We start from the raw sequence: 23149 nt of genomic DNA, 5'->3' as shown, positions 1-23149 counted from the left end.
TGGGACCGGCTGGAACCGGCTGTGTCCGGCACGGGGCAGCCCCGGCCTCTCCTCACACAGGCCGCCCTGCAGCCACGCTGCCGGCACCTGGGCACGGACAGCCTGCACGGTCCTCTCCATAGTAATGTTGGGAGACGGTCAGTTAGAGGGTGACTAACTTGTGCACTATCTAGTTAGAGGTAAGTGTGTGGGTGATAATGTTCTAATTGGTTCAATCAGACTTTTTGTCAACTCACAAGCCATCTGTTTCTGCAGAAGTATTGGAGTTTTATTTAACACTCGCCCACACAGTGTGGATTCAGTAGTGGGCAGGTGAATGAGATCATTAGTCTGAACAAAATGACTAAGATTCTGCCTAGCTTTTTTGCATGGTTTCATAGCCTTCATTCATTGTTGGCAGTGGGTAATAGTTTGTCAAAATGCAGTGGGTAACAAGTTAAATCAGTATTAACAGCCATTGTTTTTGCCATATAAGTATTTACTAATATAGTGGTCAGCAGTGAGAGAACAGATGATGATCTGTAGTCCTGCCATAGGATAATAAAATGTTTTATTCAGAATTCTGGTTTGATGCATATTGAGATAACAGTTCTTGCCTAGATCAAGAGCGTGACTCATGAACATTGTAGAACCAAGGCTGGGTACAGTAAGGAAGATGAATATTAATCAGTAATCCAATCAATGTGGTTTTGTCTTATTTCAGCAGAATAGGCCCTCCATCCTCTCCTACAGGAGGAGAGAAAGAGGAAAATCCTGCTCTGCTGGCTGAGAATTGTTTCAGGGAACTACTAGGACGAGCAACCTATGGAAATATGAATAATGCTGTCAGACCAGTTTTCGCGTAAGTTGAAAATTCATAGAAGGTCTTTCTTAAAGAGATTTTTTTAATTTCATCCTCTAATTATGTTGCATTAAATTCTGTCCTCCTTTTCAACCCGAAGGATTCCATTCATGTTTCTTCAAATAATTGCCTCTCTTTTAATCTCACCTCTTTGTTGCCTGTCTGCTAACTTGAAGATAGTTATGGAGAAATATGTATCCCATTTTACTGATTTTAGAAGTGCGATATAATGATTTGGATGGGTTATTGGCTCAGCTGGCCTTTCTTTTGAATGTGAAACTGTTATTTCAAGATATTAATGTCCCATAGATGACTGTTGCAGTCAGTGAAGAGACAAGCCGAGTAAAATACAAGTAGCTGAAAGGAATACTGTGCCTAGATTAATACATAAAGTTAAGATTTATACTTTCTTGCAGTTTTCTTCCAAGACCTGTTTTGATACTCTGTGAGGAATATCTTTAACAGCTCATTAAGTAGTGAATGGCAGATGTGCACACAGTACACACATCATGCACAAATGCACACAGTACAAATTATAGCTAATGTATTAACTCTCAAGTCCAGCATTATTTAGTTCTCTGCATTGCCCCAGTTGCTTCCTTAAAAAAATATGATGTGAAAAAAGCTATAAGCATTGAGATAACTTATATCTGCTTCTTTCACCTCTGCTAGTGTCTACAAAGTAGGCATGTTCTCAGGAGAAACCTCTGCAGGAAGCAGTAGACTCGGTGATACTGCTTTCAAACTCTGGCTTTTCCTGCTGATCAGGAGACCTGCTTGCTCTTTGTAGATTTTCAAGATACCCACCTGTTATGGGAATATCTTATCTTAGATAGCCTAGTTCCTCCCACAAAGACTAAGTATTCCATTCATATACTAAAAGACTTTTCAAGTTACATAAAGCCATTTTCAAGTTACTACTGTTAAGTAAGAACAGAAATGCAAAAGGAAGATAGGGTAGGTATTGAGGGCAGAAAACTTTTGTAGCCCTTTTTTTTTTCACATTAAATGCAAAGAACTGTGCTATTATCTCACTTGCCATGTGTACCTATTATACCAATCTGATAGGAGTTTAACTGTTGCAAAGTTGAGTGTTTTATTAAAAAATTCTCATTCTTTCCGACAATTAAAATTTGCATTCCTCCAAAATAACTGCCACTAGAGTAACGTTTAGGTACTAAACAGTCTGGGTGGACTATTTTGAACTATATTGCAGCTGCTTTCCTGCCACTTTTAAGTTCCTTTTATGGGTTTATCTCGAAACTTTATCAGCATGTGCGTTACTTCAGTCTTTTGAATCATTTCAGTATCAGGGAAGTTTCCCACAAATAATTCCTGATTCCCTAGACTAGAGTTAGTACTTGGTTTGGTGTTCGAGAAGATGTCATACCTGCATTTCCTGTGGCAAATCCAAAGCTTTGGAAGTGTTCTTTCCAGCTTAATTTCTTTTCTTGCTTGCTGTGATCCTAAGGAACTGCTTGAGTCTTTGTGCATCTCTACATGGCACATGCGGCATTTGTGCGCTGAAATCAGTAGATAATGACCAGTTACTGAGAATATATTATCTCTTCTATGAATAGAGGGTCTTTGTGGTCACCATTTTTGTGTTCCATTTTGAGGAAGAATTGCCAAATAAATTTATCTTTTTATAAATAACTGCTGTAAAAGTTTAGGTTTTTTTAAGAACAAGAGATTCAGAAAATGCAATTTTCAAACTGTTTTTCCTAAATAAAAAGGGAGTGCTCTATCTAATCAGTTTTACTTTGTGAATGAGCAGAACTGGTAGAATGAAAGTTTGAGATAGTGAGTCCATTGCACTTTATCTGTTTGAAAAACCTAAATTAGTTTATGTATACTTGATTAGAAAACAGTTTCTCCTAACAGTTTTCAACAATTTCACAGCTTTTAAGAAAGCTCTGGAAATAAAGATAAGGCCGCTTATTACAGTGCTAACACTGAAGATGCAAGTTCAGTTCCCCGCTTGAAGGCTTGTTTCATGTGGCATTGGAATATCAGTCAACATGCTATCACTTCCTTGCAAAACTGAGAGAATAGTGCTGCTTGCATCATGAGGCTGAGTACATTCAATGATTGAGGGTTTTAAATATAATGAAGATAGTTGAAATCTGAAGTTGGTCTCCTGGTATGGGTTTGGATTGACCTTAATTCTCCTTGCCTTTGGCAGAAAATCTCCATGGTTATAACTGTCTACATTTAGCAGCTAGAAACTCTCAAATTCCCATTTTTAATGAAATCTGACAAATCAATCTGGCAAACTGGTTAATGAAAGTAAAAAAAATATTATATTAATATGATATGAAAAAAAAATTTATTTTGTGTCAACAGTCACAAGCTATTTAGACTTATTTAGCATGAATTTGCAGTGGTGAATAGATGAGGCAGATCCAGAGGGATACAGAAACCTAGTGAATATAAACAACTTCCCAAGTATAACAAGTTACACCCTATTCATCTCACTGTATTTCCATTATTGTGAATTATCACATCATCTGTGCAAGGGGTTTGAATATCAAAAGACTGGTGTTTAATATTCTTTCAGAAAATGTAATGCATGAGAAAATTATTTTATGTATTCCCATACATGCCTCAGTTCTGCTTTCTGAACATCTGTATCAGTTTATCGTTTTGTACTAGAAGGATTGCTTGAATACGTGACAATGTGAGTGAATTCAGGGACTGTTAGTGGCTCTCACTCCATAATGTAGTAACTTGTACCATTGGTTCTGCTGTTCCTTTTAATTTGAGAAACCTAATTGTGCACATTTGCTACATACATGCAGCAGATCTTAATGGAAGGCAGATTATGGCATTTTTTAATCCAGCAATAAATTATATTCTTTATTAAAAGAAATGTAATTGGAAAAAAAAAATGGGCAAGATGTGACTTGATTTTAACTAAACTAAATCCACCATGCTGAAATACCATTTACTGTCTTTTACAAAAACAAAACTACATTGAATACACTGCCTGCATTATGACGAGTAAAATATATCACCTACAGTAATCTAATACCTCTTTTCTTAGGAAGAAAATTCCAGTATACGACGTATGCTGCCCGTTGAGCTATTACACAAAACATTAACCTAGGCTGTCATCTTCCCCCTGCTGTCTTCCCATCAGTTCAGCTACCTGAAGCAGCTAATACTTTGCTTTTCTGGAAAAAGAAAACTGTATGTCTTGCTTTGAGAGGAAAGGTTTTTAAGATGTAGTTGACCATAATCTGCCTGAATGGATCTTTGGGGCAGATAAAGAGGAACTGTCAAGGGTAACAGAGAACACATGCTACCCTGAAAGATTAAAGGATCAGTTCCAATTGGGAGAAGATAGTGAAGAGTATGATTTTGTATTTGATGGACCGTACTGGAATGATATTAGGGAGAAAGAAGACAGGATTAAATATATTATGAGCCGCTAAGACTTGAAGCATTTAAAGAGGTAATTTTGTTTGTCTTTCTACCCCAAGTCAGGATTAAATACAGCTGTGTGTTTGGAATGTGCATAAGAAAGGCAGCTATCCCCAACAGGTAATCCAGTTTAATGTTTAGTAATGCAAATATGCTGTTATCTTGACAGACAAACACCTCTAAAATTCCTGAAATTCTTTCCTGTAGGGATTTCTATTAAAGGTATGTCATGTGTCAAAATGGCAGTATGTTTTTTTTAAGCTCCGCAATGCACTGCAAGATAATTTAGGGCACAGGAAAAGGTAGCTTTATGCCAGCTGGTTTAATCAACCTTGAAGGAGACCTGTGTACTCAGCTAGGTCACTAGGCTGGTAGCAGCTGGCCAGTGAGTTAATTGAGACCTCCAGATTCCAGGCAAAGTAAGTTAAAGCATCCAGTCGGTCCTTCTGTGTCCAGAGTACTGACTTCTTTCACCTGTATGCTTTCAAGTTTGTTATTTGAAGCATCTTTATATGTTTCTTACGTTCTTTGGGAAAGGGCAGACCGATATTGATTCTGTAGCTGAGATACCTACTTAGAAACTCTACCTAAATTCAGTTTCTGTAAAAGTTTTTTGTTAGTTTTGGCGGGGTGGGGGGTGTTGTTTGTTTGTTTGGGGGGGGGGGTGGGGTTTGTTGTTGGTTGTTTTTGTTTTTTTTAACCTAAATCATATCAATGTAAAGGCATTCAAAATTACTTTTTTCAGTCTTCTAGATTTAAAATTGCATTTATTTTTGTCATGCTTTTCCAGATACTCAGATCTCCTTTTTGGAAAATTTGATGTGTGCCCTATTCACAGCTTTCGGCATAGTGCTTAAGCAGAATTTCTTGTCTTTGCTTGAAACTCTGACAAAGTTTTTCATTGGTGGTTCCTATCCCATTTAAAGAGAAACTGATGCATTTATTGTTCTGGTTCTGTTTTGATATTTCTTGCAGGAAGTGTTGAAATGCTTCAGTGATAAGGGAGTATATACACAAAGAGTAGCTCTTTTTTGTTTTCCATATATATTATTCATGAAGCCACTGTGAAAACAAAAATAGTTCTTAAGAGTCTCTATTCTGGATGTAACATTCAGCCATGATTATTTTGTAGCTCGTCATTCAAACCAAATTATTCATCTTATTTAGAGTAGAAGTTTGTCAAGGTATTATAACCATCCTCTTCAGTGTGTCTCTTTCGTGAAAATAAGCATATAATGCCACCGCCACTTTTATGCATGCACTTTGCATAGAAACAGTATATTCTTAACTGTATATCCTTGGTATGACTAGTTTCCTTAAATTCCTGAAACTAGAGAATTGGGAATTTCTGTTGTAGCCAAATGTTTTGTGATCGCATCCTAAACCTTGAAAACAAATGCTTTTCTGAAGTTCTAGTTTTCTCACCTAGTTAATAAGTCATTGTTTAGAACCTTTATGTAAGAAAATAATCCCTTTGGGGTGAATTTTGAGAAAACTTTAAGATGCCATTTTTTATATGTGTGTTATGTCATTATTTCTGGTCCCTTAAATTTTGGTTACAGGCATTTAGACCATCATAGACTATGGGATCCCAATGAATTTGCTGTTTCCTGCTTCAAAATCATCATGTATTCTATACAGGTAGGGTTTTCTTTAGTGTTTTTTTTTCCTTGCATACATATTTCAAGCACATGAGACAGGTTTAAATGTTCACCTCACCACAATAGTGATAGACAGTAGATGAAGTCAAAGAATCCAGAAGATCCCGTTTCATAACTCCTTAGGCTTGCTTATTCTTCAAACTTTTCAAATAATAACCTAAGCGTAGTTTGTAATCAGAAGTTATCTGATTTACTTTCAATTACTGTACACTTGTAGAAGAAAAAAAGATATTAAGGAATTCTCAATGGAAGGTAGTGCAGAGGTCTTTCAGCAAGCTCAACAAGGAGCAGGATAGCTGAACTGATCGGACATTGTGCTTGATAAAAATAATCTCTCACGTTAGTAATTTCTCCGTGCCTATACAGCTGTACTGCTTTTACAACCCAGGAAACCAACTTCACATGGAACTGTGTTTTGCTAATTGATTTTTACTAGTGGGCAACCTCTGTTGTCTGTTGTAAACATGATCAAAGTCTGATTCTTGGATTGCATCAAGCAGAGACACCCAAAAGATAAAGTCGTAGAATTCCAGGTTTGTGGGAGAAAGCTGAGTTTTCTTAGCGTTTGTATCAGTTACGCTTTTTTGTAAGGCCAGTGGAAGTCCTTGGACTGCAGTTAGCTGAATGAAGTACCACTTCATGCTTCCTCTGTGCTTGTAGATATTCCTGGATATTTTAATGTTGTAAGCTTTTGTATATGGTGCTGCATGGACCTGTGTGGCTTCGTCTGTCATGGTAGTTTTTAAAATCCATATTTAATCATTAATTGATTGAAATTTAATTGAATTTGTGTAGTAAGAATATTGCAGAATAGAAACATGGTCATGACTATAGCTGTGTGGTGTATGAAGTCATTCTTATTAACGTCACAGATGAAGCTTTTCTTTCTGTTTGTTTGGATTTCAATAGGCACAATATTCCCATCATGTAATACAAGAAATTCTTGGACACCTTGATGTTCGCAAAAGAGACTCACCACGAGTTCGTGCTGGTATTATTCAGGTTCTTTTGGAAGCAGTTGCAATCGCAGCTAAAGGATCAATAGGTAAGTCATCTTTAATTAAAGGCATCAGGTGAAAGGATAGATTTGAAGGGTGGTGTTCATTTTTGCTTTGTTTTCAGACTGAATGAAAGCATATATTTTGAGAATGTTTTGTATTTATTATTTTTTTTCTCCTTTGTGCTGATAAAATACTTGAAGTCTTACTTGGTTTACAATTACTCAAATGTACTTACTTAGTCGTTTGACTTTTATAATCCTTTGCATTGAAAAAATGAGTAGATGCATTTTTACAGCCTTGTGAAAGGCAGGAATTCCTCTTTGGTAAGAAGTCACAAAATCTGAGAGAACTGTGTGTGTCTCTACAAAATGTAAAGAGCACTGTCGCTTTGTGATACAGCTGCTGTGAGATGAGTGATAATATGGGAGTCAAGAGCAGAATGATCTTTGAGGAATTATACCTTAGTAACTATGAAGCAGCTGAAATAAGGTGAATTATGTCATTTATGGTAGCATAGTTCCTTGAAATAAGAGTAGTTATGAAGATGTGTACACACATGTGCTCTGCTGCTGTTTTGCTTTGGTCTCTTGCTGAAACATTATTGCTTTGTTTCATTAGCTTGATTCTGTGCCTGTCCTTTCTCTTTAGGCAAGACAGTTGCATGCACAGCCTTGTGAAGTCTTCTACCATATTATGAAAAGAGCTCATTATTTGATCCAATATATAGAACTGGATTTTAGTAGCAGGTTTTGAAATAAGTTTGGGTGCAGTTTAACCCATTGTTGATGCTTCATTTCAGCAACCGCTCATTTTCTGTATAAAACTTGCATGGTGGGTTGACTGTGGCCAACAGCCATTTGCTCACTCCCCTTTCCCACAGGTCAGGGAGAAGGTAGAAAGAAGGTGAGAAGTCTCATGGATCAAGATAAAGACAAATTAATGGGTGAAGCAAAAGCTCATGCACAAGGAAAGCAAAGGAATGTATTCAGTACTTCCCATTGACAGGCAGATGTTTAGCCACTTCCTGGAAAGCAGGGCCTCAGCATGCATAATGGTTACTTGGAAGACAAATGCCATATGAACAAATGTTCACCTGATTCCTCCTCCTTTCCTTGAGCTTTTATTGCTGAGCATGACATTATATGGTATGGAATAGCCCTTTGGTCAGTTTGGGTCAGCTGGCCCAGTCTGTGTGTCCTCCCAGTTTCTTGCACACCCCAGCCTGCTCTCTGTAGGGATGAAGTGTGAAAAAGACTTGACACTTCCTAGCACTGTTCAGCAACAGCCAAAACACTGGTGTGTTGTCAACACTATTTTAGTCACAGATTCAAAGCACAGCACCGCTGAGGCTGCTAGGAAGAAAGTTAACTCCATCCCAGCCAGACCCACTACAACTTGGTAGTAATGGATTATGTGTATATACCCGATTGCATTTCCTGATTCCAAAATAATCTGTAAAATGTCAAGGTATAGGCACATTTCAAAAGTTTATCCCTAGGCCATATCCCTCAAACAGTGAATTTTATTTGTACTTTTCAGCTTCATCTGATTTCTTCTGAAAAGGGATTGAAAAGGTTAGTTTACATTTTGTTAAGGCATCTTTCCATTGACAGGTGCAGTCATTGTTATGTGTTGTTTCCAGGTCCAACAGTTCTGGAGGTTTTTAATACCTTGTTGAAGCACTTGCGCATCAGTGTTGACTTTGAGCTGGGTGATAGGCGCAGTTCAGCAGGAAGTGCCACTATCAGCACAAGCTCCAAGGAGAGTGATGAGAGGATTGTCCAGAATGCTATTATTCAAACAATTGGTGAGTAATGACAGTAACATAGCCTCACTTAAAATTCCTTCCCTTCTCCCCCTTCCTCAATGAAATGGTATTAAAACAGCTTGAATCAAAAAGCAGTAATGGCAAGTGTGGTGTCTCTGATTGTACTTGCCTCTAAATCTCAGGCTCACTTTATGTATTTGACTTCTGAAAGACTGTTCTTTTAATTGTTAACTGAACAGATAGCCAAGAAGCTCAATGAAAATTAAAAATACTGGTGGACTTATAATAAATTTGTTGGTTATATTATTGTATGGCCCTTGAAATATAGGCATCATTCTATGCCTTTGGTACAGAGCTAATACTAGTCCTTTTATGAAAAATCATATTGCAAGCAATCATATGCAGTAATATATTTTAGTAGGTACTACTTGAAACTTTGTAGAAACCAATCTTAAACATAGTGGCAACAATGACATCTAATGGCCGGTTGTGCTACCACAACTTAACTGAAATACTTCTAAGCACAGTACTGAAAATGAGAGCAGCAATTTCTGTAAATGATTTTGTTAAAATAGCCTCTCCCCTTTTTTTCAGATTTTCTTTTTATGGTGCTGATATTGTATATTGGAGTTCATTTATGATGCGTATTCCTTACTTGAAGAACAAGGGGGAACGTAACTTAAATGTTGTTCACTAATCTGTACTTTTGCTTACGCCCTGAAGCTTTCTAGAGCAGTAGCAAATATGTAGTAGATTATTTCTCGCCATTCCAGTAAAACTCCAAGTTAAAATGTTCCCCCACCACCACCAAAAACAAAACAAAACACAGCCTTTTAAAGGAAAGCTTATTTTTATCAATGTTACGTTTATACTATTGCACAGCTATAGAATAGAATATCTCAAGCTGGAAGGGACCCATCAGGATCATCAAGTCTGACTCCCTGCTCCTTGATGGACTACCTAACACTAAACCATATGACTAAGAGCGTCATCCAGACAATCCCTGAACTCTGACAGGCTTGGTGCCATGACCACTTGCCTGGGGAGCCTGTTGCAGTGACTGACCACCCTCTCAGTGAAGAACATTTTCCTAAGGTCCAGCCTGAACTTCCCCTGATGCAGCTTCATTCCATTTCCTTGTGTCCTATTGCTGGTCACCAGAGAGAGGAAGGAGATCAGCACGTCCCCCTCCGCTGCCCCCCTTGAGGAAGTTGCAGACTGCAATGAGGTCACCCCTCAGCCTTCTCTTCTCCAAGATGAACAAACTAAGTGACCTCAGCTGCTCCTCATAAGTCTTGTCCTTGAGACCTTTCACCATCTTGGTTGCCCTGCTTTGGACACGCTCTAATAGTTCAGCTGCCAGAGCATGCTGTTGACTCATATTCAACTTGCTATCAACCCAGACCCCCAGATCTCTTTCTGCGGGGCTACTCTCCATCCTCTCATCCCCCAGTTTGTATGTATAACCAGGATTACCCTGTCCCAGATGGAGAATCTGGCACTTGCTCTTGTTAAATTTCGTACGGTTGGCGATTGCCCGGCTCTCTAGTCTTTCCAGATCTCTCTGTAAAGCCTCTCTACCCTTGAGGGGGTCCACAGCTCCTCCTGGTTTAAGTATTGTCAGCAAACTTACTTAATGTACATTCGATTCCTGTGTCCAGTTCATTTATAAAAACATTAGAGAGCACTGGCCCTAAAATCGAGCCCTGGGGAATCCCACTGGTGACTGGCCACCAGCCTGATATAACCCCATTTACTAAAACTCTTTGAGCCCGACCCATCAGCCAGTTGCTCACCCAACGTGTTATGGACTTGTCTAGCCGTGTGCTGGACATTTTGTACAGCAGGATACTGTGAGAGACAGTATCAAAAGCTTTGCTAAAATCCAAAACTACCACATCCACTGGCTTCCCTTGGTCAACTAGATGAGTGACCTTGTCATAACAGGACATTAAGTTGGTTAAGCAGGACTTTCCCCTCATGAACCCATGCTGGCTATGACCAATGACTACATTCACTCTTAAGTGTTTTTCGGTAACTGGCAGGATAACCTTCTCCATAATTTTGCCAGGCACTGAATTGAGACTGACAGGCCTGTGATTACTTCCTTCTTACCCTTCTTGAAATTGGGACAACATTTGCCAGCTTCCAGTCGACTGGGACCTCTCCAGACTCCCAAGACCATTGAAAAATAATGGAGAGAGGTCCCTCAATGACATTGGCCAGCTTTTTCAGTACCCTGGGATGAATCCCATTGGGCCCCAGAGACTTCTGCACATCCAACTGGAGCAGCAAGTCTTGCACAAGTTCAGGGTCAGCTGGGAGTTTATCATAACCCCTCAGTCCGTGGGTCCCAGAGCCCGTTACTGGTGTTAGAGGCGGAGAAGGCATTAAATGTCTCCACTTTGTCTACATCCTTATTTGTGAGGTGACCGACCTCATCAAGCAATGGACCAATGTTATCTCTGATACTCCTTTTGCTGTTAACATACTTTATAAAGCCCTTTTTGTTGTCTGTCACAGTGCTAGCCACCTTGAACTAATCAAGTTTCAGCTGCACAAATTTTCTCCCTACAGTGGCGAACAGCATCTCTGTGGTCTTCTTGTGTCGCCTGTTATTGCTTCCAATGTCCATACATTTTCCTTTTCCCCCTAAGTTCTAGAATATGATCCCTGCTCAGCCAAGCCAGCCTTCTGCCCCACTTGCTTGACTTCGGACACTTTGGTATTGCCAGCTTCTGTGCTCCTAAGAGATGGCTTTTAAAAAGTGACCAGCGTTCACGGACCCCAATACCTTCAAAAGCAGATTTCCAGGGGACCTTACTAACTGGCTCCTTCAGCAGCCCAAAGTCTGTTCTCCCCGTGTGCAGGGTCGAAGTTTTGCTGGCAGTTTTTCTTCTATCACCAACAATTTGAAACTCAAATACTTTGTGGTTACTGTGACCAAGAGAGTCACCGATCAGCACTTTGCCCACGAGTCCCTCTCCGTTTCCAAACAAAAAAATCTAGGAGGGCACATTTCCTAGTTGGCTCCCTTAGTACCTACACCAAGAAGTTATCTTCAATGTGCTTCATATATTTCCTGGACCTGTTTGTGCCTACTGTATGATATTCCCGGTTGATGCTTGGGAAGTTAAAATCACTCATAAAGACAAGGGCAGTTGATCTGGAGGTATCCCTTAATTCCTTGTAGAACAATTCATCGGTGTCATTGTCCTGGCTGGGTGGTTGATAGTAGACTCCCACAACAACCACTTTATTTGCTTTCCCCTTCATCCTTACCCAGGGGATCTCAACTGTGTCATTGCCAACTGTAAGCACCATAGAATCCAACCCCACCCTTACATACAGCAGTACCCCCTGCCTTGCCTATCCCTCCGGAAGAGCCTATAACCGTCCATCACAGCACACCAGTCACAGGACTCATCCCACCAGGTTTTGCTTATGCCAATGATGTCGTAGCCCTGGGACTGAGCCGAAGTTTATAGCTCCTCTTGTTTATTCCTCGTGCCATGTGCATTAATATAGAGATGTTTCAAATGTGCTCTAGTGTACCCAGCACAGTATGTGTAAAGCAGACTGAAGGACCTCACTAGCACACCATCCCTCAAACATTGGCATGCTGCCCATAGTCTTATCTCTAGCAAACCTTGTTTTATCCCTTTCCCCCTTCAGATCTAGTTTAAAGGTCTTTTGATGAGCCCTGCTAACTCTTGCACAAAGATCCTTTTGCCTCTTTGAGACAGGTGTACCCTGTCTGTTGCCAGCTGGCCTGGTGTCATGTAGACTGTCTCATGATCAAAAAAACAAAAATCTGCTGGAGACACCAGGCTCAGAGCCAGGTATTGATCTGCTGGCTCTTTCTGTTTCTTCCCTCATCATTCCCTGCAACTGGAAAGATAGAGGAGAACACTACTTGTGCTCCTGATCCCTTAACCAGTCATCCCAAGGCCCTGAAGTCTCTCTTGATCTCCCTTGTACTTCTTATTGCAAGTTCATCACTGCCTACATGAAAAAGCAGGAACAGGTAATAATCTGAGGGCTGTACCACGGTCGGAAGTTTCCTCGTCACATCTTTAGCCCGGGCCCCAGGGAGGCAGCAGACTTCCCTAAGAAGTGGGTCTGGTCGGCATATCGGGCCTTCTGTTCCCCGCAGAAGAGAGTCTCCTATGACAATGACCCATCTTTTTTTCTTTATGGAAGCAGTTTTGATGCAGGGCGTAGGCCAACTTAACCTTGGCAATACCTCCAAGAGAGATGAACCATCGTCCTCGTCCTTGTTCGGTTCCACTTGCAGAGCCTCGTACCTATTGTGCAAGGGCACCTGGGAAGGTGGGGGAGTCATGGAGGAGACGCGCCTGCTGCACCAGGCAGGAGCTTGTGGCCATTGCCCCCTATCCCTTCAGTCACCGCCTTCTGCCGGGTGGGGAGAGGACAGGGAATCCTCCATACCTTGTGTCCTGTCTGCCTGACAGGTCTGTCCGAGGGATGGTAGGTGCAGTTCCAACAGTCTGTCTCCCTCTCAGACTCCCTGATACTCCTCAGCCTCCTCACCTCCTCCCACAGGTGTACTCACTACTGCTGTCCAGCGCTGGGGTAAGAGCAGGGCAGACGCTGCAGCCTGACACCCGGATGGCAGCACGTTCCCACCGGAGCTCTGCCTGGGAAGCGGCGTCAGTGGCGGCGGGTGCAGAGTTTAGAGAGGACGTGGCCTTCTGCCGGCTGGATACCGTTGCTCCCTGGTCGAGCCAGCAGAGCGACAGCGCCCTTCTTGCGCACCATCTGCCGCACCGCTCCTGGTCGGTAGCGCTCCCCAGGGGCTTCTTTTATAGGTGTGGGGGCTTGGCCACCATTGCTCCAGGTCCGTCCAGGTCTTGTCAGCTGCTGTCACGTGAGCTGTGGGCTCCTGGTGGGTCTCTCTGCTCTCCTGGGGTTCCCCCGGTTCAGGAAACCCCTCTGTGCACCGCTAGATAGCTCTGCTGCCAATCGTGCTGGCACCTGAGCTGTTTGTCTCAGTGATTTCAAAGTAATAATCATGTCATACTTATATCTCTCTGAGATTTCTTTTCATACACGTGTAATATTTAATGGTGACTTACGAACAGACAAAAGGAACACTGTGTTCCATGAGAAACATTTCCAATTCCTCACTAGTTAAAAATTAGCAGATGTCACATATTTAATTCTTAAATGATATATTTAAAGGAGACTAACATTAGAAAGTTTTAGGATTCAAAGAAGAAAGTGAGGGTCATGAAAAGAGTCTGTAAAGCCATTCAGCAGAAATGAACATGTGAGGGTTATGCCCTAAAACAAATCATAGTTTTATTCTTCATCTATTTAGACCTTGTTAATATATTCCTTGTACTTATAAGGCATTTCTTTTAAAGAGAAGGGCCCTGGATCTCTTTCCTTCTGTGATTTCATTCCATTTTTATTTAGGATTTTTTGGAAGCAATCTCCCAGATTACCAGAGATCAGAGATTATGATGTTCATTATGGGAAAAGTACCTGTTTTGGGGACAAATTCACAATCACTGGATACCAGTCACCTTGGGTTTGTATATTCTATGTTTTTTAATTTTTAATTAAAAACTTAGATTTTAGAATCCTGATAAATTAAGAAGTGAAAAACATTAAGAAAAGTGAAATGTAAATTCTCACTCATTAGGGGCTGTATTAAGTACTATGCAGAATCAAGACAAGCACAGCGTCAGTGGTATGAAATCAGTCTCCAAACACGTTACTGATAGAAAATGCCTGATTTGAATGCAGCTTACTTTGCACTAAAACATTTCTTCTCTCCACATCTGTACAAATGTTTTTGAAATTATCTACTTAATGGTGGTTAATTCCGTAACTTCTTATATGTCTGTTTTGTGAATGAGGGAAATCAAACTATGACTAAATTTTTTCAAATAGCTGCATAATTTACAAGTGGTTTTTGTTTTTTCTTCATTTTGTACAAGCTGACTTCAGATTAAGAAATAAACTGCAGAAATTCCAGTGAATTTGTTTTGGTTTAGATTTTCCCTATTTATTTAGAAATAGGAAAAAGCTATAGGTGGGCAGACTCCTGTAATAAACCCACAGTTAAAAAGCTGCCGTATGCTGGATTAATATTTTTCCCTGTAACATGAATAATTATGTTTAAAGACTGCTTTTCCTCAGTATGGGGAAAATCACTGAAAAGGTTGCAGCTATTCTTTCCAGGTATGTGTGGATACTTTGTACCACATATGTCTGATCCCCTGCTAGCTTAAGTAGGAAGTCATTGTTATTCTCCTGGCTTCTTGGTAGCTTTTCATATAGTATTGTGTCCCTGCAGCATGGGACACTATTCCATGGAAGATAGAAATCTATCTGTGTCAGGCAGTTATCACTCATTAAGAAGGTATTTGAAATATGAATCCATTTAGAATTCTGTACTTGGATTACCAGTTGGTGTGGGGTGTTTTTGTTTAACCATACAGTTTTCTTTTATGGGATTCTGTGTAAACATGGGGCTGAGTAGTATGTTAGTATGATGCACGTATGTCTTTCTGAATAAAGCAGGCTTTCTGACTGTTGGTACAGTCTTGCATTGCTTACCAGAAAATTTGGTCACTGTTACACAAGACATTTGAATGATACTGCCAACTGGATGTAGTCAGGTTTATAGCCCATGAAGGTGGAAGTTTCCACTGTTATGTACGGGTCAACTTTTATGAAGAGGCTTGCTCTTTCCTTACGCTATTTGGTGGACAAAAGGGTTTGTACCTTTTTTACTTTCTTGAAAGAGTGTATTTGAATGGAGCAATTTATTCCAAGTGCACCTTTGTAAGATCTTGCAAGAACAGTGCACATGTGACTATATACTAATAGGTATTTAACTTCTTTTAGTACCAGCAGATGGAATACGAGAACAGATGAAGAACAGGTTAAGTGGTGTTCCGTATAACTTCCTGTAATCTGAAAACAGAGGGTTTTGGGGTCTGACTTAAACAAGAAGTGTCCTGGTTTCTTAAAAGAGTCAATTACATTTTAATTCAGAAGAAATTCTGAGCGCTAATGCTTGTGAAAATTAAGTCAAGCGTGTAGCGGTTGAATATTTCAGATACAAAGAGATTTCTGAATGAAACGTGAAGATTTAGATCTGCTTCACATATTTCTTTTTTTTTTTTTTTTCAATTGTATGTGCTTTGCTTTTTAAGCCTGCCTATAAATGTCACTTTCGAAAACATTTAGTTACGACACCTCATTTGGAGATACTTGCCCCTTATTTGTGGTCATCCAGCATCCCTTCCAGTACTGCTGTATTCGCTTGTCAAAAATGCAGTGGTTAGAATGATGTCTGGAGTAGAATAATATTTTGAAGATATGCAAAGAAACTAATTTTCAACTTCTTTTCTTATTGTAGAGATTTGGGAACTAGGAGGATTCAAATCATGTTATTGAGATCTTTACTTATGGTAAGCCTTCTGTGTTCAGTATATTATGTTATAAGCACACGTTTCACTTTGTGTATATGTTTATACGTAGAAGTATAGTATTACAAGTGTAATTACAATTACAAAATTAAACATACCTCATATGAAATAACCATACTTAATGTTACTGTTACAAAACTACAGATCTCTAGTTCTACTGGGTAAAATTGTGACAGTGTTTTCCCAATTTACATTAGAAGCAGCTCAAGAAATACTCCTCCATCTCTTTAGAGCACTTCAGTGAATATCAGTTATAATTGGATCTGCAGATCCAAAAGAACATCGTAGAGCAGGTTGAGTTGACTAGTTCTGCCAGTGATGCTGGCAACATCAGTGTGAAATCACTTTTGTCTCTGACACCACAAAACCTGTAATTAGTAGAATGGCTGATATTTTTAAAACTGTAGTAGTGGATGCTTATCTCGAAGCCTTTAGAACCTCAGGCACCATTGTTCTTTCCTTCCTAGTATTTCCCACGTTTCTTGTAAGCTATGATTAAATGTTTTATCACAAATACATTTTTGAACTGTAAGCCTTCAGAGACTATTTCTGGAAATACATCCTGATGGTAAGAATCAGAAGTGGATAGTAAACGAGGCACTTTCCTGTAGAATCCTGGCCTGTGTTGTTGCAGAAGCTGAAAACTGTTTAGTGCCTGAAATAGGGGAGATAGCATAAAGAATGATTTCGTGACTAAAGCAGAAGAATGTCTTCCTGGAAAATGAGTTTCTATCCCTGCTTTGACATGAAATTTGCGTGTGGTGTTAGGCAAATCAGTTAAACTGTTCTTTGTTTGTCAGAATATGAAGTCCTAGATTCTGGCTTGCAGAAGACCTGAGCATTCACAGTTGCAATTTAAAGATAGAAAACACGTTAGAAAGGACTTCAGGTGGTCATTTTGTACTTTGTCTTCATTAAAGATAGACTCAGCTATGCCTAAACTGTTCAGTCTTAAAAATTGCCAATGAAGTCAGTAAGAATTGTTCTAATTATTTGGGGTGTTGCATAGCCTGTAAGTATGTGTTAAGCGATTGGAATTGTGTATGTGGAAGGAATTTAACATTTTTTACACTGAAGTTTGGTTTGGATCCTCTTTTAGAACATGGAAGTACAATCCCAACATGGCACAAAGATGTGAAAGTGAATGTTTTGATGCTTAATGAATTACTTAGACATTGATAAATATTGTGGAAAAAACGTGGGAAGGAATTTGTGTTCAGAGCAAAGCTTTTGTGGTATATAAGGTTTAGTCTGCACACATAATAAAGAACTAGAAACTACTGAACCCTGCCTGTTCTGTGTACTGAACTGAGCATTGTACATCATGTATTCTTTACAAAAAATAATACTTCATAACATAATTTGTCATCTTGTGCATACACACAGGCAGACAACTTAGTGTTGTATAGGCAATTAAAATCTGGCACTGCATTAAAAGTATACGCTTTTATTTGCAGCCTTACTGCTTGTAATATTAGTAACTTTCTGTTTTCAAAAAGATTGATTAGATACCTTCATGTACCTGCATGCTCCTCTGCCAACCAGTTTCCCTTCAACCTATTCAGTTATGCTGTGGAATAGTGCTTGCTCACATGTTGTGGTTTATCCCCAGCAGACAGCAGAGCATCACCTAGTCACTTGCTCATTCTTCCCCAGTGGGACTGGGGAGAGAATTGGTAAGGGTACAAATGAGAAAAGTGGGTTGAGATTAAGACAGTGTAGTAAGTAAAAAAAGAGGAAAACGTGATAAAAAATAGAAATGAACAAAAACCCCACCCAAACAAACCACAAAAAACCCCACCCAAAACCCAATTGCTCACCAGCCAGCCAGTCCCCAGGCAACAGCAGCCTTTGCAAACTGTCCCATTTTGTTGCTGAGCATGATGTCATATGGTCTAGGAATATCCCTTTGGTCAGTTGGGGTCAGCTGTCCCAGCTGTGTCCCCTCCCAACTTCTTGTGCACTCCCAGCCTACTCAGTGGCAGGGCAGTGTGAGAAGCAGAAAAGGTCATGACACTTTGTAAGCGCTGTTCAGCAACAACTAAAACATCCCTGTGCTATCAACACTGTTTTGGTCACAAATCCAAAACACAGCAGTGTGTGTGCTACTATTAAGAAAAATAACTATCCCAGCCAAATCCAGTACAACACAGTTCACGTGTAAAAGCTGTAATGGTATGCATAATGAAGATATAATTATTATGTAAAGCCTTAGATAAAAATATGAGTCCTTTTATTATAATTAAATCTTGGATAATTTTGCTCCCCTCATCCTCAACAGTTTATGCTTGTCAGTTTCTGGATCCTGTTTTGGTTTTGAGATTGTGATATTCTGGTAACCTGCATTTTAAGGGACAGTAAATTTTAAACATTTCTGACTGCTGTAAATGTTCAGCTGATTAATATTTAAATTGTCAGATAGCAGTTCACTTTTCCTTGTGTATCTACAGAGCTTGCTTTAAATAAAAGTAATCAAATGAGGCAAGTCAGAGGTAGTATTAAATAAACCCAGCATCATGGTACCAGATTTCTAAGGAAATGGTTTGCTGCTTGCTGGTTTTTTTTGCAATAAAGTAGTATCCATAAATGTTTAAGATGTACATATAGGCCCTGATTTCTCTTCTTTTCTTCACGTGAGCATACTCAGTACGAAATATGAGCATCTCGGAGCCTGAAATGGAAAAATCTCTATTGGCATTATTACCATCTTCATTTTATGCCCTGCAACTTTTCATAGACCATTTTTTAAAAAAATTTCATAAATGATACCTTTATTTTTCTTTTGGGTTTGTTGATAGAGGAAGGATCCTGAGAAATACCACTTTAAAACAGATGAGGAAGTTCATCGGAACATAAGTATTAAAGTCCTTCCTAATTCATAGTGAGGTTAGGAATTTTCAAAACTACTACAGTACTTCAGTTTGAATCCACCTTTCAGATGCTAAAGCAAGCCCACTAAAAATTGAGTGAGAGCTGCAAGTAATTCTTACAGTGCAATAATGACACACATTAATCTTACTTCCGACAATGAACAGGTGACTTCAGGATACAAAGCAACAACGATAACTAATGCACTTCCTCCCCCGTTTCTGGACCCGTTATTGTCTCCTTCGCTCATGGAAGACTCTGAGCTAAGGCAGCTGGTCTTGGAAATACTGCATAATCTCATTGATCGGCATGACAACAGAGCAAAGCTCAGAGGGATACGGTAGTTCTTTTTGTTTGCTTTGGCCTACTTGAAATTCTAGTTTAATATCTGAATGATCAATACTGTTGATTTTTAAATATTTTTCCTAATATGAAACATTAATGTACTGTTTTGATAAATGCACAGTGTTCAGTGTCATTTATTGATGGCAAGAGTTTTACAGGTAAGCTTCATCCTCTTCCCTTTCAACTTCTTTTTGCTAAAATGACATTTTTGTTTCCTTTTTAGAATAATACCAGATGTTTCTGATCTAAAGATAAAACGAGACAAAATTTCAAGGCAAGATGTGAGCTTCATGAAAAAGGTAATAGAATGAAAAATTTAACTTTTCTATCTAGAAAGAAGGTAAAGTAACTGAACCAGTTGCTTTTCTTCTAAAACTGTGTTTTTGCAACAAGTTACAAAGATCAGTATCAAGTGATTTTAATTCAAATTACAGTGGTTTCAGTGTTGAGGTGCTCTAGATACTTGAGAGGTGGTCCCATTGAATAAAATTTTCATTTATGTCTTCAGTGAAAACCCTTGCGTGCATGAAATTAGAATAGTGTATATCTAAACCATGATTCTGAAAAGACCTCCCTATAGTTAGATCCCTGTGCAGCATGCTCAGTAGTAGTTTTTTATTTGTATGGCTTTTATTTTGTTGCATTTTCAGATAATTTTTTATTTAAAAATCTTTTTTAAAAGCCTTGGTACAGGGACCTGTGTCTTATGTTTTAGGTAAAGATGTCAAAGAAAGTTAACTTTGAAGAAAAAAATGCACCTTCTTACAAGATTGCTTTTACAGGACATTGTGCTGGTTGACTTCTGAGTATGTTTGCTTCTAAAGAAAAGCATATGGCTTTTTTTAGGTGATGCTTACGTGGAGTGAAATTACTTCTTTACAATAAACACCTAATTTTCTATGTGGGGAAGAATGCAGATAGATAGTAGTGTGCTCTGTCATTCCTGATTATGGTTTATCTGTGTAGGTATGTTTGTAAACAAATAAGTACAAATTACTTGAAGTCATCTCAAGCAGGCTTTACAACATTTATCACTGTTATCTGCCTGAGAAAATATATTCATTTCTCACAGCTATCCCATGCTGCTTTGGTTTTGTTTCCTATTAACTGCGAAATAAAAATGTGTGTCTTCAGAGTGCTGACCTAATTTAATATTCTAATCATAAAAACTAGAAGAATTGCAGTTTAACTTGTCCAGAGGCAAAAATACTACATATGTAATAATATGCATACTAGAGTTGTGCAATTTTCAAGTAACATTGCAAGATAAATGTTCTTGCTAAGTTAATACAGTTGATATTCCTTGCAGTTTATTTACACCTGTTTTGATTAATACTGAAATAATACAAATATAAAGAATACTCCAACATTGGCCTTTATTAGTAATGTATCTTTGTAAAAATGAATTAAATTTTAATTCTTCAGTTTAATATCTAGGATTTAAAACAGTTTGGGTAAGTTGTATTTACTGATTTTGCTAGATGAAAATTTTAATTGTCAAACTAAATATTTGAATTGTTAACACTCTCATCTGAAAAAGAGGGCAGGATAGGAAAAGAGATTCTTATCAGGTCAAGAAAAGATTATACACTCTTGCAAAAAAAAAAAGCATTAACCCTGGGGAATGAAGTCATTCAATAATTATGTATGTGATACTGTTTCAGATGCATATCATAAATCTAATGTTACCTAGTGTAGATGTGTAAGTTAGCAGCCTACTCTTCCAAGAACCCTTGCATAATCAAACAAGAGGGGTGAAGCATCTCCAGAAGTCCATTAAGATCTGAATGACCATCTAGGCTTGTTTGATGTTAGATGGGGATCCTAAGGCAATTGTGTATCATACTTAGGATTCTCAGTACCTAAAATTAGGTGGAATTAAACCAGACATATATACAACACTCTTTTCATCCGAGTCCACTTTCTCAAAGCCAGGAGGTTTATTTCTTTCCTTTTTTTAAAGGGAAATATTGAACTTCTTGCATTTTGCAATCTTCTAGAAAGATATTATGTGTCAAGAAAATCCACATAATAATTTATTTTCATATCTAAGTGCAATTCTTTATCAGTGGGATGAATCATTTCGTTACTTTTGTTTTCCAAATATACTGTGTCTTTAAACAGGTAACCTTTAGCGTGCTTATTTCATAATAGCTTCTGTGCTTTGCTAATAGCTCTCTTCCACTCTTTTCTAAATAAAACATATATTTGAACAACTACATATTTGATCTTAGAAGTAATAAAAAGACCAACAACATCTTTATTATTTAAGTGATTATGTCCTGCTTCAAAAACAGATGTTAAAATGAGTTTTCTTTTTCCTTCTAAAATTGAACTAGTACTTCCATGAAGCATCAGTCCTTAGATCTTGAAAATTAACTGTGTCAACTGGTAAAGACCTGTATCCTCTACAGATTAAGAATGCTGGGGTGGTTGCATGCAGAACCTGCTTCTTATCCTGCCTTTCTGTGTTTTCATTTCTTTTTTTGTGTTGAGATAATAGTTTATTTACAAAAATTTGGTTAAGCACAGTGTTACGAGGAAAGTCACTTTCAAAGTTGAGGGTCTTTAATTAGATAACCTATGTTCTTCACTAGAGCTAGAGCCTCCCTATGCACATTGATAAATAAGTCCTACTCATCTCCTGAAACACCGTCTAGCAGAACTTTTTCTTGGTTTGCCATTCAAGGAACCTTGCTTAATGAACAACTTTTTGATGTCTTCACAAGGATAACCCTTGAAGCTCCTCAGTTACTTGAATGTTCTTGAGAATGTTTCAAGATCTACTTTTTGTTTTCTTCTTTTCATAAATTGGCAAATTTTTTTTTCTGAATAGGAAATGAATGCCAATGTCTGACACACAGTGCAGTATTCAAGTGCAATCCACTTTATCATCTTCCCTATCTGTACACTTCTACATAAAATAGAACAGTGCTGTATTGATAAAGAAGCTGTTGTTATAAAGTAGTAGTCTTCTTAATTAATCATGTACTTGTTTGTGTATGTGTATACATGTATTCTGTTTTTTAATTCTCTATCTAAAATGATCTAACATCAAAGTTGGCCCTGCTTGGAGTAGGGAGTTGGACTAGAGGACCTTTATATTATCATTTCTAACCTAAATTATTCTGTGATTTTAATACTCATTTTTCCTTTTTTATCTTTTATAGCACGGTCAGCAGTTGTACAGACACATCTACTTAGGCTGTAAAGAAGAAGACAATGTCCAAAAAAACTTTGAACTACTGTTTACATCTCTAGCTCTTACCACAATTGAACTAGCCAATGAAGAAGTGGTTATTGACCTCATTCGATTAGCTATTGCTTTGCAGGTATGAGTCTGAATCAGTCTTGGGTTCATTGATTGACAATTTGTATTTGTTATTGGAGATGTGGATAACTTTTTTGTTTTCATATTGATCTTAAAATTGGAAATCACATCATTCAGTCTGAATTTGATTGATCTATTAAGGAAGTGCACTTCGTACATACCACTTATTAATAGGGAAGCTTTAGCTCATCAGATTTGTTACAAACTTCTACAGCATGTTCTCTTTGGGAAATATAGCAGCTGTCGAAATTTGTTGAAACATTCCCTAGATTGACAGGGTGTTCTTAAAACCTGTGATCTTGCGTCAGTGTTCTGCATAAAATATATGGACTGTCCTCACCTTCAAAGAAAGCTTTTGGTTAATTGATTAGTTGGAAATATTTGTCAAACCAGTCTATTTAATCTTACCTTAGAGTAAAATTCTATCAGTGTGTTGACA

General features: G+C 38.5%; 1 protein-coding gene across 2 annotated transcripts in view; it reads left to right on the top strand.

Moving 5' to 3' along the window:
- The window catches only part of EFR3A (EFR3 homolog A (S. cerevisiae)), a 90084-nt gene that overhangs the window by 44825 nt on the left and 22110 nt on the right, over positions 1 to 23149 (top strand). Inside the window, exons 9-17 of one of the 2 annotated variants that reach the window (XM_010576915.1) lie at positions 707 to 841; positions 5830 to 5908; positions 6838 to 6973; positions 8572 to 8736; positions 14140 to 14254; positions 16097 to 16148; positions 19202 to 19374; positions 19603 to 19678; positions 22550 to 22711. In XM_010576915.1, the coding sequence (XP_010575217.1) occupies positions 707 to 841; positions 5830 to 5908; positions 6838 to 6973; positions 8572 to 8736; positions 14140 to 14254; positions 16097 to 16148; positions 19202 to 19374; positions 19603 to 19678; positions 22550 to 22711 (1093 nt within the window). Of the gene's footprint in view, positions 1 to 703; positions 842 to 5829; positions 5909 to 6837; positions 6974 to 8571; positions 8737 to 14139; positions 14255 to 16096; positions 16149 to 19201; positions 19375 to 19602; positions 19679 to 22549; positions 22712 to 23149 lie in introns of both variants that reach the window. The other variant, XM_010576914.1, reaches the window with a different exon arrangement.

This window comes from Haliaeetus leucocephalus, unplaced genomic scaffold, assembly GCF_000737465.1.
Source record: "Haliaeetus leucocephalus isolate CR32 unplaced genomic scaffold, Haliaeetus_leucocephalus-4.0 Scaffold555, whole genome shotgun sequence".
Classification (NCBI taxonomy): domain Eukaryota; kingdom Metazoa; phylum Chordata; class Aves; order Accipitriformes; family Accipitridae; genus Haliaeetus; species Haliaeetus leucocephalus.
The sequence above is the reverse complement of the archived record's forward strand: the minus strand, read 5'-3'. Positions and strand labels throughout refer to the sequence as shown.